The following is a 12925-nucleotide window of genomic DNA, read 5'->3' on the forward strand; positions in this document are numbered from 1 at the left end:
TTGTAAGCATCTGTGCTTCGATTGACAACAAATCCCACCCTCTGTTATTCGCTGGCTGATTTTTATGTCACGTTTCTCCATTTTCACAAGTTGAATTAACATGTACTGATGAGTGGCAAACAAGTGGTTCTGTAAACCACAGTAAAAAAGTCAGCTGAGATAATTTGAAGGCACGTTTCTGACCCCAGGGGTGAATCCCAGATGTCTGAGAAAGGCTTTTTCCTGTTGATAGAGTTTCTAACTGCAGCCCGTATTGCTTTGTGAAGGAGCACAGGTTTTGGTCTTCACTTCTTAACAAGGAAGTTCTATTTAATTTTACCAGTCAGTTGCTCGCTGGACTTACTACTTTGTATTCTGTAGTCTTCCATTTTCTCTTCTGAAGCTTCGAGGGAGGCTTGCGACATGCCCAATAGCAGTTAATGTATGGAATGATACTTGCACAGGTTCTCTCTGTTCACACATGCTGTTAACCACAAATAAGTGACTTCTGGTTGGCACAGCTCTCAGGTAATGATCTCTGCTGAGAGGCAGTGAATGTTAGCCTGGCTTATAGTGTCACTTAATTGCCTGCACAGTTTCCAGTTTTTAAGAGTATGGGTGCAATAGGTGTGTTTCTGCCTGCAGTCCTTCTCACTTCTCTGTTTTAAAAAACTTGTGTTCTCTTCTTGTCTTTGCCAACCAGTCCTTATGATTTCTTGCTGGTCATATTAACCAGTTTTCTCACAGATGGCTGTTAAATATGTCTCTTTCCTAAGTGTTATACATGAGACCTAGCAATTCTTTCTTTTTCTTTTAGCTACTTGGCATTTACTTCTGAGAACAAGTTTGTCAGCAGTTATGTTGACGCAAAGAGGTGTAAGAGCAGTTACAACATGGAAGAGTTAGGTTGCTGGAATTGGTCACTAGTTACAATTTTGGCCTTAATCATCTCAGCCTTGGTATTGGGGTGTGAGGGGGAAATATGTAGGGTTCTGCTGAAATACCTACAAAATTGTATCAGAGCAGGGACGGACACACAGTCAACATCCTAAGTCAGAGAGTGAGAATTATTAATACTGTAGTGACACAGATATTAAAAATTAAAACATCTTATAATTTAGGCTAATTGCAGTGAGAACTATTTTATAAAATTGCTTTTAAAAATTTATAAAAATAGTCTTCATTAGGATGACATAAGATGTATTTCTTTTATGTTTATGATTTAACCAGTAAAATGACAAGCCATAGCATGAGACCTGGGACTAATGCACCTGTCAGGCAGATCTCGTGCTATAAGATGTCACGGTCTTCCTTCTGACTTGTTAGTGAACTGATTTACCAAGCACAGCGTTGCACATGTATTGTTTTAAGGGCAGTCTTTCAAATGGAATACTAAGCGATCATGTGATTTATTTTTTTTTTTTATTTTGACCAGGTTAAATTCCAGTTTTTGCTATAAGAAGTAAGCTCCTGCAGTTCGCCCTAAGGCAAACTGTGATTTTTTTTTTCATTTTTTTGTTTGTTTTTGTGTGTGGTTTTTTTAGTGTTAGGGTTTGGGTTTTTTATGTTTTTTAGGGGTTTTTACATATTACGTGAAACCTTCCATTTTTGCCTAAATTGTTTTAACTCTAGATTTGGCAGAGAGGTAGGGAGGCTTAATAGTAGAATTACAATTATATTGTTCTATATCAAGGATGAATTAATGTTTGGTGGGGACGCGGAATGTAATTGGACGCTGCTTTTTGTAGAATCATGGTACCTGTTCTCTGTAATGGATATGTTCAGGGGCAAGAACTGACTATCCAGCTATCACTGATCCAGCTATCACTATCCACTATCACAGCTAAAGTGATTAAAATATACAGGCGTGCAGTTTCCCTCTTGCTCTGTAGGTGGCACTCTTGAACTGCTGCCTGAAACTTGTGAAAGGCGTATGAAGCAGTCCGTGCATTTGTGTTAATAGTGAGGGCTAAAACGAACTGAGTCTCGAAGTGTTTTATTCTGTAAAGGAAGCATTCTTGAACTTAACTTCATTTAAAGTTCAACCTCAGTATTGCAGTATAAGCAGAAATGTAACCAGATTTTATTAAGTCCCTTATTTTAAGTAATTTTTGGTATATTATTTCTTTTTTTATTTCAGTTCTCCTCTTCTGCTCCCCAAGTAAAGGACTACTGAGAGGGCACACCACAGCATCATCAACAAAAAGCTAGATTAGTACTAGTGAGGCTTGCTTTGTACACGTAGATCAGGATGTTAGCTGAGCTCTGCTGTGAGAGTTTTCTTTTTCTGCCTGGTCAGAAAAGCAGAGCACAGCCAGTTATAAGTATTAATGGAAGTCTAGTGTAAGGGAGTCATTTCTGAGACCTAGAGCAAGTGAGAGTGCAAGAGTAGCATGTGACTCTGTATAGTAGTCTGTAGGAAAACCTTCATTCACTTCCTTGAAAATGGGATTTCATCCTTTTGATGTTGAACTGGGAAAAGGGAAATTAATTCTATGTAAATTGTAGTTAGGCTTATATTTTGATAGCGAATTATGTTAAGATCCTAAGTTTAACACTCTCACATTTCTTGAGGGGTAGGACAGTGCTAGTAAGCTGTCAGAAATAATCAGATCTTCAGAAAAAACTGGGTAGGTGGTTCTTCCTGTCCTAAGGCTAAGCAAACAGGCAAACTCCACCCCCACATGCAAACTGTTCTCCTCACAGAACTTGACACCACTGTTTGAGGCCAGCAAATCTTTTGAATGTACAGATTGTTTCAGTTATGAACAGTTGTTTTTACTGGGACTTGGAAAATTATGTTATGTTTTTCAATAAGGCAAATGAACGCTTAGAAATTACATTGTCTTTTTGGTTTTGTTTTGGGGATAAAACATACTCTTTAATGTTAAGCTGACCAAAGTTATATCTCGTGGGAATCATCTGCTAGTGACACATCCAATACTGTCTTACAGCTGAAATGCAATATGAATGGCACACCTAACCAGTGTCAGTAATTTTTAAATTCTACTTATATATTTGCCTTTAAAAACATTATATTTTAAAAATAGCTTGTTCCTTTCATTAAGGCTATAAGTTACACAGCTTTGTTCAGAGAAATGCAGGTAAATAAGAAGTTATCTTGATCTTTATATTTCAGAAGATTCTTATGATTGTGCTTTTTTTAATTAGTACATGAAAGGGCTGTCAGCTCAGGGTTTTTTGGTTCTGTGTTTTAAGTGCGGAAGAATACTGTAGTTCTTTGTTTTGGCAGTATCATGTCTGCTTCTAGGTTATTGTCTTTGGTATTGTTCACTGTATGTGCCTGGAGTTCACAGATTATGTCAATAAATTGTTAAAAGCTCAGAAAAGAGATAAAGTCACAATGGGTTGGAGTATGTGTCTTGTGGTGTCAAAGACCTCAGTCTTGCTTCTCAGTCCTTGGGAAATATGTAAAGAGTGTGTATTTGGTCAAACAGGAATTGATTAAGCATTTCCTGAGTTAATTAGTTTGAACTAGAACATCTGTTTGGGAGGAGGAATTGGAAGAGGAACTCTGGGGGAACTTATCTTACAGCCTGCAGTATTTGGGGCTAAATTGTTAAGACTAGAATCTCGGTGTTGCCTGCCTTCATAATGAATGAACATCATTTACCATTGCTGAATTTTTGTTCCCTATGGGGAGATTTCCTTTGATTCAAAGTTGTAATGTGGATTGCAAGGTTCACACCAGAAGCTTCTGAGAAAACAAATTATGTTGCACACTTTAGAGGTTCTGTGGGCTTTAATATGATGTTATTGTAGGAATATGAAAAGTAGTATAATATGGTGTTGGAGATACACTAACCTTTTTTTAAGATATATTAAAAGCTCTACTGAAAATAATATGACATAATATTCCTTGACAGCAATTAGCTATTTAGTAATTTTCCTGGGATTTCTTTAGTTTGAGTTTATTAAGGTTGTAATACACAGTAATTTTAAGAAATTATTTCTCTGTGTGTGTGTTTTGTTGGTTTCTTTGGTTGGGTTTTTTTTTGGTGTTTCAGTGTCTCCACCCCTTCCATTATTGAGGTAGGGTTGGAGATATAATGGGCTTTTGCAGGTTTTACTGTATAATTTAGGATGATAAAAATGCAGAACTTTATTTGAAGACCTGATTTTTCTAATATAAGTTATGATTTCTCAAAAGCAACAATTCTCCTTATGATGATCTGTGGGAGGGATGGTGGTGTGTTTTATTTTGTGGGTTTTAGTTGGGTGTTCTTTGGGGTTTTTTTAATTAGTGTCTTTAAAATTTCATTTTTGGTTTATTCTTTTGGTATTAAAGCATTGCCTGTGTATAGTGCGGTCTATTGTGAGTGGGGTTTTTGCTATTAAAACAAAGTTGTTTTTCTTCCCGGCTTCCCTCTGTTCTTTTCTCATCTCCATAAAAGAAAAGAGAATGGAAGGCATTTTATTCTCTATGGGCATAATGTTCAGCCTTTACAAAAAAAAAAAAAAAAGTAAAAAAGGAAAAATTTTCCTTCTTGCTAATTCTAAAGTTAAGGAGGCTTGTACTTACATCTCTAGTATTTTCTAACATCTTAATAAAGTTACTATGACTTGTAATTATGAGCCCCCTTTTCTAGATGTGATAAGTTTGACATTTTGAAGGCTATTCTTAAAAGAAAAAAGGCCAAATGTGAGTATGCAGATTGTGAGGATAGCTGGCATTAGTTTTCTGTTTTGCTGAAAACAGAATTTTTAAAAAAATGCACTGGAAACTTAATCCAAATATAAGTGTACAAAATACTCTCTTTAAAGGAAGAAGAACCCTTTTGTTTGCTGGATTATTATATTCAGATTTGTAATTTTTTTAGTCAATGGAAATTCTTTGGGAATATACGTATTTAGCTGTGAGTACTTTAATTTTCTTTTTTGCAATAACTTGAATAGCCCCTTATGAGTACCCCTTTATATATTTTAGTAGTAAGATGGACAAGTTAGGCCCACCATTGTGAACTGAAAGAGAGGTACAAAAGTTTTATGACACTGATACAGAAACAGACAGTACCATCAAAAGACAAAATGAGTTGTTGCCTATAAAGAAGTAAGTATTATAAATCAGTGTGGTTATCTGTTTTGCAGAAATGTTCCTCCAAAGCATTGGAATAGTAAAAGTGTGACCTTGACAGACATCTGCTGCCCAGTATGTCTTCAATATAAAGGCTGTGGGAAAAGACTATATAATATAATTAGTATAAGTATCTGTGTCATGCTAGGTAAACAGCTTCATAGTAGGACAGGAAAGATGAAGGCGTTTTTCAAATTTAATTTCTTCTGCCACTGATTGATTATGGACTAAGAGTAATGAACTTAAATCTTTGTAAACTTGAGATAAAACTGCATTTGCATGATGTAAAGCTGAAGTAACCATTTAAGCCTGATAACTATACAAATATCTGCCTTATAGGCAAATGTTTAATGACAAAGTAGTTTTATTCTCTTAAAGTCAAATATTTATCTATCTCCTACTTCTGCAACATAGCTGTAGTGCTCCAAGAATGTAAGCAAGGCAGACTTTGTAATGAGAGGTCTTCTATTAAGTCCAGCTTATCTCATATAAAGACTTCTGAATATTCAGCAAGTTTAAGATCTACATTTGGAAGAAAGGGTATTCCAGTCTTTTAAAAAGGAAATAGGTACTATGTTGTAGTTAACCCTTTGATATAATTTGGAAGATGCCAAATTCAGATGAGCTGATTCTTAATAAACAATACCTTAAAGCATATTGCAGAAGATAAATTAGTAATGAATTAGTAATAAATTAGATAAATTAGTAATTTATCTAGTAGTATTTAGTAATAAATTAGATAAATTAGTAAATTAGAAGATAAATTAGTAATGAATTCCACATACATGGAATATAATGCTTTAAATGGTAGAAATGTGTCTAAGTCTCTTAATGCTGTTTTAGTGCTGTAACCAAAGCTGAAGTATCTTTGAGACAGGGCCAGAACATTTGAACTTGGGTTTCTGAAGAAGCAAGAGGAACAAAATGGGGGGGGGGGAGCTATTTTTAGACAGACAGAATTTGTTGTTTTGGGTTTGTTTGGGTTTTTTTTTTTTGTTCCTTTGCATGTTTGTTTAGAGCTATAGATCCTGTGAACCATCAAAAATTAGGTCAGTTTTTCATTTTGTAATATATTACTGAGATTTTGAAAATTTGGCGTAGTGAGTTACTAAACGTGCTTACAATAGCCACTATCCATAGAGCAATGATTTGATTTTTCTTCTTGAGAAAACCTCTTGAATTCAGAGTATAGGCATGTTGCTGAATAAGGTTGTTCTTGTTAATGAATTAAATCTGCCTTCCTTGCAGGAGGTTATTCAAAATGTTATGTGCCAATAGCACTAGACAATGAGAATAGCTGCTAGACATTGTTAAATCCAGCCTAGCAGTGTGGATGGTTACAGTTTATGGCAAAGGTTTCTGGACTTTGGCATGCTTGCCATTAGTCATAAGGAACTTACTGATGATTTTGCAGAGAACTATGAGCTGTTGTGGGTGACAGTGATAGCAGTCAAGAATATCTGAAAACGCCCTGTGTAGGAAGCGAGCTTGATATTTCAGTATTTTATGGCAAAATCCAGCCAAATTGTGAATGCACAAATAGAAAAAGACAAGCTGTTTCTACAAATGTCTTTTGGTTTTTCGTTTTGCAAACTGTACTGGACACCATACAAATCATGTTCTTAAGACACTGATTTCTGGGAAGTTTCTCTGGTGTACACCTAGTATTAAAGATCAGGTGAATTTTGCAGAGTACCTGGTGGGATGAGAGTATATTATACATATTTTAGAGAATTGAACAGTTGGAATACAGGAGAGAATGGTGAACAATTCTTTTCCAGCTAATTTCTTTCAAATATCTAGGACTCCTAGCATTATGTTCAAAAATTATTGATTCAAATTACACCCTGAAGAGACTTCAGTTTAAGAAATTAATGCTGTTAGTTTTGAAAAAGTAGTATGCTGTTCCTAAGTTGAAAATCCAGAGAAAAGTGGGTCAGTAATACTTCTGAAAAATTTGTTTTAAATTACTTCAAGTTGTCTAAACAGGAATTGAGACACAGTTCCAGTCTGATCATCCCTGGTCCATGGTGACCTGTAACGTTTCTGCATCTACAGCTGAATTTTGCTTGATATGCTTTTCTTGCCTTGATAACAAGAAAAGTAACGCCCCAGTATGCTCTATGCACTATTGAGCTCTAATGAATTTTGCTCAATTATAAGCAAAGGTCTGTCTTCAGTGTAAAATGAGTTGGGGAAAATTACACGATTAAGTATTTCACATCTGTGCTGTTGCACGTACTTGTAACAGCGTAATTTAGGTTACATTTAGAACTTCTATCCTGAATTCTGTAACTTCTGAAAGACTGACACAAACTTCTAATACGTTTTAATTCTTATATAACTTCTGTATTGCTTTTCAGTCTGCACAGTATTTTTCTTAAAATAAAACCATCTTTAGAATCTCCTTGCTGAATAAGAGGGCAGACAGGAAAACTGATAGGAAAACAGAGATGGTTGGTGTTCCCCCCCCCAGCGAGCCAGAATCTCTCATGGTTCCATTCTACCTGTTGCACACAGAAGCTATTCTTGTTACCTGGATACTTTTGGATAGATACAGTTTCACTTGATTTAATCTTAAATTTAGTTCCTGATTTCCACTTCTGTGCTTAATCATTTGATCACTTTTCCACTGAAGTGTTTAAGTTATGGAAGGAGCTGAAAAGCCATCTTCAGCCTTCACTTGTAACGTGAAGGAAGAAATGTTTTATGCAACATGTCTAAAATTCAGGAGTTGTTACATTGTTGCTCAGTTGTGTCAGCATCGTTTGAAATTACTGGAGTTGAATGCATTTCCTTTGAAGATACTTTGAAAACCAAACCAAGACGAAATTGTTCATAATTCTGAAGGGAGTAGTTAGGTTCATCTGAAGGGAAGATAAAAAAAAAAAATCACTTTTGGGTTTTTGTTACTGATTGGGCTTGTGGTGACTAATTTTTTAAATGGAGTCTTGTTTTAATTTTTTTTTTTTTGATGTCCATGAGTCAGTCCCAACTTAATTTTCATTTCTGCATCGGTGCTCAAGAATGAGAACAGAGAAACTTGGTGGGTCATGCACATGATGTCATAGTCACTGAAGTTGCCAAAGAAGAAGAAATCCCAGTGAATGGTAATTCTTTTGAGCAATGACAAAAAATTCTGTCTTTGGTCACTGATGATAAAAGGATGCCCTTCCTATCTCTTTTTCTTAGTGATACTCAGATTTTTCAGGGGATTCTGATGTTTCTCTACTCATCAAAGCAAACAGTGAGATGTCCTGTATGTTTAGGATGTGCTATTCATTGCATACTGGCTTCTCGTAAAACCCATGAGTCTTGAGGAAAGCAGCTTTCACAGCTATGTGACCATAGTATTGAAGCCAACTTCTAGAACATTGTGACAGCTATAGAAAAATCAGACCCTAATGCCCAGTTGAATAGACTTTCTTTCCTTTCCTTCCCTTCTTTTATTTATATTTATAAATATAATATTTATGCTTTGAAGAAGAAGGATCTACAGCATTATCTGAGAAGTACGCATCCTAAAGTCTGTGGCTATGAAGAGAAAAGTCTTGTGACTCACTTCTATATTGGTCATAAATTATTGAGAATATGGAATCCTTTCTACATTTTTTTCAAACTGTTAAGACATGCAGTCAGTTGCTCTCTATTTCTCTGAAAGCTCTGCTAGACCTTACAAGTGACTTGTAAGTCTGTCAAGTAGATATTATAACATACTAAACAACCAGTAGTGCAGGATCTACCTGTATTTTGGTGTGATAGCAAGTGAAACACATGAACTGAAGGGACTTGCTGTTCTGTTTATATTGTAAGATTCAAGTCATATTCAGTCTGAACCATGCACGTTCATGCTGAAGCTCTTCTGTCTGTAGGAAATAAGTTATATTTTTCACACAAATAATTGATGTGGGGATTGTTGAACTAATTTTTTAATATAACTTGTAAATGCATATTCTTGTGTATTTATGTGTATATATAAATAATCAGATATTTATTCTGTTTTAGAGGTGCAACAAAAACACGGACATCAACCCCTCCTAGTGTGGCAAGAACCATGAGCACGGGTGCTCTAACCAGCAAAAGAAAAACTAGCAATTCAGACAGTTACTCAAGGTAGCTTTAACTTTGTGAATTTTGTCAGCAATAGAACCTTCATTAAATGGGAGTAATTATTACAAAAGAAGTTGGGGAAAATATTGTTTTCTGCAGTTAATAGGTAACTCATGATAAATATTATTTGGCATGTTTAAGATACTCAATGTATTTTGCGTATTTATCATCTAACAGAACACCTTTGTCATCAGCTGTCTCAGATGTATACGGAAGACAGTGTTAGAAATGTCAAAAATCTCTTAGGAGCTGTTGAAAAAATAAGTGAATGGGTCTTTCAAATGGGAAGTGAGTGGTTCAGTTGATATTTCATTCATTTGTGTGCTAAGCACACCAGTCGTCTGTTAGACAACTTTGAAAGGGTAGGGTAAAAATTTTATTGCTATCTTTGCCTTTCTTGTTTTGACAAGCTACGTTTCCAGTTTTCAAACACTCCAGTTTATCTAACCAGTGAATCAAATATTTGATCCTGCTATCCTAAAATTTTGCTATTTTTTGTTTTCTTGCAGGGAAGGTAGGTATCTGGAGATAAATAGGGGAGTCTGGGTAGAGTTATAAGGTATACCGCTGAAAATAAATAGGAAGTGGAAGCATGAAAAAGCTAGTAACGGTAGCTGTAATTCACTGCAAGGATTAGAATTGTGCATGAAGTTATACTGAACTGAGTTACAGAGAATGTTCTTTATCTGGGGATTTTCAGGTCTGACAGTAAAATTGGCTATGACGGTGGAGACTACCCATCCTCAGTCAATGGAGGAAGTTCAAAAAGCAGCGAAGGAAATTCACCTGTACAACTGTCAAAGTTCTGCCATGAATGTGGAACGAGGTATCCAGTGGAATGGGCAAAGTTTTGCTGTGAGTGTGGAATTCGAAGAATGGTAGTGTGAACACATCCTTAAAAGCAAAAAGAAAATGAGAAATTGGAAGCGTCTGCTATGTACTGCTGCATGGAAAACTAGAGCACTCCTTCCAGTTAGACTTCATGCTGCAAACTTGTTGAAACATCATATTGTAATTTTGAGTGCAATCTTCTGGTTACACACTTATTTATAAACAAATATATATACTGTATATAAAAATAGCAGGTACCTAAAACTGTGCCATTCAAGGAAATACTCTTTAATCTCTGTTGGAAATACTTAAGGTAAAAGTGTGCTAAGTAACTTAGGTAGCAGAAGTGGTTCAATGTTATTTTTCTTGTAAATCCTACTAGATAAACCATTATTTAAATGACTTATTTAGGATAATATTTACCCACAGGGAACTAGCCATAAAGAACTTGAGCTTCAAAATTTTCTCTGTGGAGGCATTTCCTTTGTATGTGACAGTAACGTAGATACTTTGTTCTAAGTGAAAACAAAATGAGCAACTCCTTATAAATTTCTAGTTAAAAGTGCAAACAGTCTGAATCCCTTTAAACTCTTGAATAGTAATATCCTGATTGGGCTTTCCAGTTACTTCCTAGGATTTTTAAAGAATCAAAGTGGAAAAACTACCTGACAATTCTGTTCACATTTAAGAAGAAAAGCGAGATCCTTTTTTGTCTTTCCGTGTTCTGTTTCCGATAAGAACATGCTCATATTTTTATGTATAAGGACAAATACGGTATCATCATTTTATTAGGTTCCTGTTGTTCAGAAATACCTGTCTTCCTCCTCCTGTGTTCCACCATGACTAGCTTATCTAAAAGTGTTGTGCTTTTTGTCTTTAAAGGTTTCCAAAGGTGCCACTCCTTTTTTTCCCTCTTCCCTCATTTCCTGAAGGAGGGACAAAAGTCTATGCTTATCCTACCTAAATGCTGAACTCTTAGTTTGAAAACAGCCTTCTTGATATATCCAATACAAAAAGAGTTCCAGAAAAATGTATGTTGTTAGAGCAGTAGAAGTTGATGTAAATAGTGACTGTTTTTTATTCTTACTCCTGTGCAAATAGCACAGCTTAGATACAAGTGCATAACGGAGTAACTGTGCTCCATGTGTTTATGTATTAATACCTTACATGTTTTTTTTTAATTTTGTATATTCTTGGGCTCTAAACAGCAGCCTCTTGTAGTTGGAACAGGCTTCACATTAATTCGTTTGGAAGAAGGGTCAGATCCTGGAAGCTGCTGTTATTTTAATATCCTGTGTAATTTAAAAAAAAAAAATCACAAGCTGAATCACTTAACTTGTATCTGAATGTAGTAATTTGTTTTGTGAAGTTTTGCTTTGAAGTACTGGCACCGTCTTAGTTATGCGTGAAAGAACAATCCAAAAGAACTTAATTGTGCCTTTCCCACAATAAATACAGTCTTTTTGTCAGAAATGGTTACTTTCAGCTCACAAACACCATTAGTATCCATTCACATAATTTCTTTGTAGGGTATGCAAAATATAATGTACTGTTTCATGATAGTATTATAATCATTGTTTGCATTCCCAAAACTTGTGATTACTATCAGTGGGGGCCAATTTTGAAGAAAGCATGATTGAAGAAAAGCATCTGCAAAGCAGGTACCAGTCTTGGAGGGTGAGAGATTTGAGAGACTTGATGTAGTCACGTTGCAGACCACAAACTATTGATGTTTTAGAATTAGTTCAATGGTGTGGAATTGTCTTACACTTTTTATACAAAATTATTTTTAGAAATTATCCTTCATTCAGTGTAGTCTTGTTTTATTATAATTTGCGTAAGCTGGCTGCTGTGCATGGTGAGATGGATGGCTAGTAATGATAGTTAGAACTGACAAATCTTAGCCAAATTATGTTCTAGGTGGTTTAGGTTCTAGGGTCCGTATTTTGAACATTCATATGTGTACCTGGAAAAATGGGAATCCTGCATTCTTTGCGTAGATAAACCTACTTTAGAAAATTTGTCCTGGACTTGGGCCATGGAGGTCTGCAGACTGAATTACTGCAAGTTGAGAGTCCATCAGCAAACATACAAGTCTGGAATAGGTTTGATCAGTTAGTGAATCTACTGAGGAATCAATTCCTTTGACTTGATGAATTTCGAGGGTGGTTTTTTTTTTGCTGGAAAAATGCATTTTACCATTTATTGAAAATGCTTTTTACAAAGGGATAGTTTAATAAGGAAATAAATACCTTCCCGGTTTTTCAGGATTGCTGTTAACTGCAGAAAAAAACATATTGACTGTTTCTCCTTTGAATTGTAGATGGCAGGTTTCCTAGTTTCAAAGCAATCTGCATACAGTTACCGCAATTTCTGCTTGTTGAGCTGTTTGTGTAATTCTTTGCTTCCAATGCAGCATTTAGTATATTTCTCGAGTGACACGTCATTTGATTTGTTCATCTATGATTTATAGCAAGAACTAGACAGGGGATTAACCTGAACCAAAAGAAGAATTTTTAACAGATTTCCTGAACTTTTAATTCAGCCTTACAAGGTAGTCTAGTGAAACATAAATGATTGTTGGTGGTAACATTGGATAATGTGTATGCATTTGAATCTACAATAAATATAAGCAGACAATGAAAATAAAATGACTATGCAGTTTAGTACTGTGTAGTGAGACTATCAGAGGCCTAGTATGTTTCCTTCATCAACTGGTTTTGTAACTGAATGACACAGGTTCCCAAAGTCTCTGATGTTACAGACCGTAGACTGTATTATACAAGTTATCAGCGCAGATCGCTGTAATTCCATCTCAATGGAATGTTTGCTAGGAAATAGTAGATTTGTTTTCATAATGCACCTGCAAAACTGCATATGGGAAACATATTTATTATTTTTAAAGAAAAA

The 12925-nt window shown here is 35.4% G+C and overlaps 1 protein-coding gene across 1 annotated transcript in view; it reads left to right on the forward strand.

Annotated features, from left to right (window-relative positions):
- The window catches only part of ZC2HC1A (zinc finger C2HC-type containing 1A), a 37676-nt gene extending 24996 nt beyond the window's left edge, over positions 1-12680 (forward strand). The window contains exons 8-9 of the mRNA XM_075085286.1: positions 9080-9187; positions 9885-12680. Of these exons, the coding sequence (XP_074941387.1) occupies positions 9080-9187; positions 9885-10071 (295 nt within the window). The 3' untranslated portion in view covers positions 10072-12680. The remainder of the gene's footprint in view (positions 1-9079; positions 9188-9884) is intronic.
- The last annotated feature ends 245 nt before the right edge of the window (positions 12681-12925 follow it).

Source organism: Phalacrocorax aristotelis, chromosome 2 (genome assembly GCF_949628215.1).
Source record: "Phalacrocorax aristotelis chromosome 2, bGulAri2.1, whole genome shotgun sequence".
Lineage (NCBI taxonomy): Eukaryota > Metazoa > Chordata > Aves > Suliformes > Phalacrocoracidae > Phalacrocorax > Phalacrocorax aristotelis.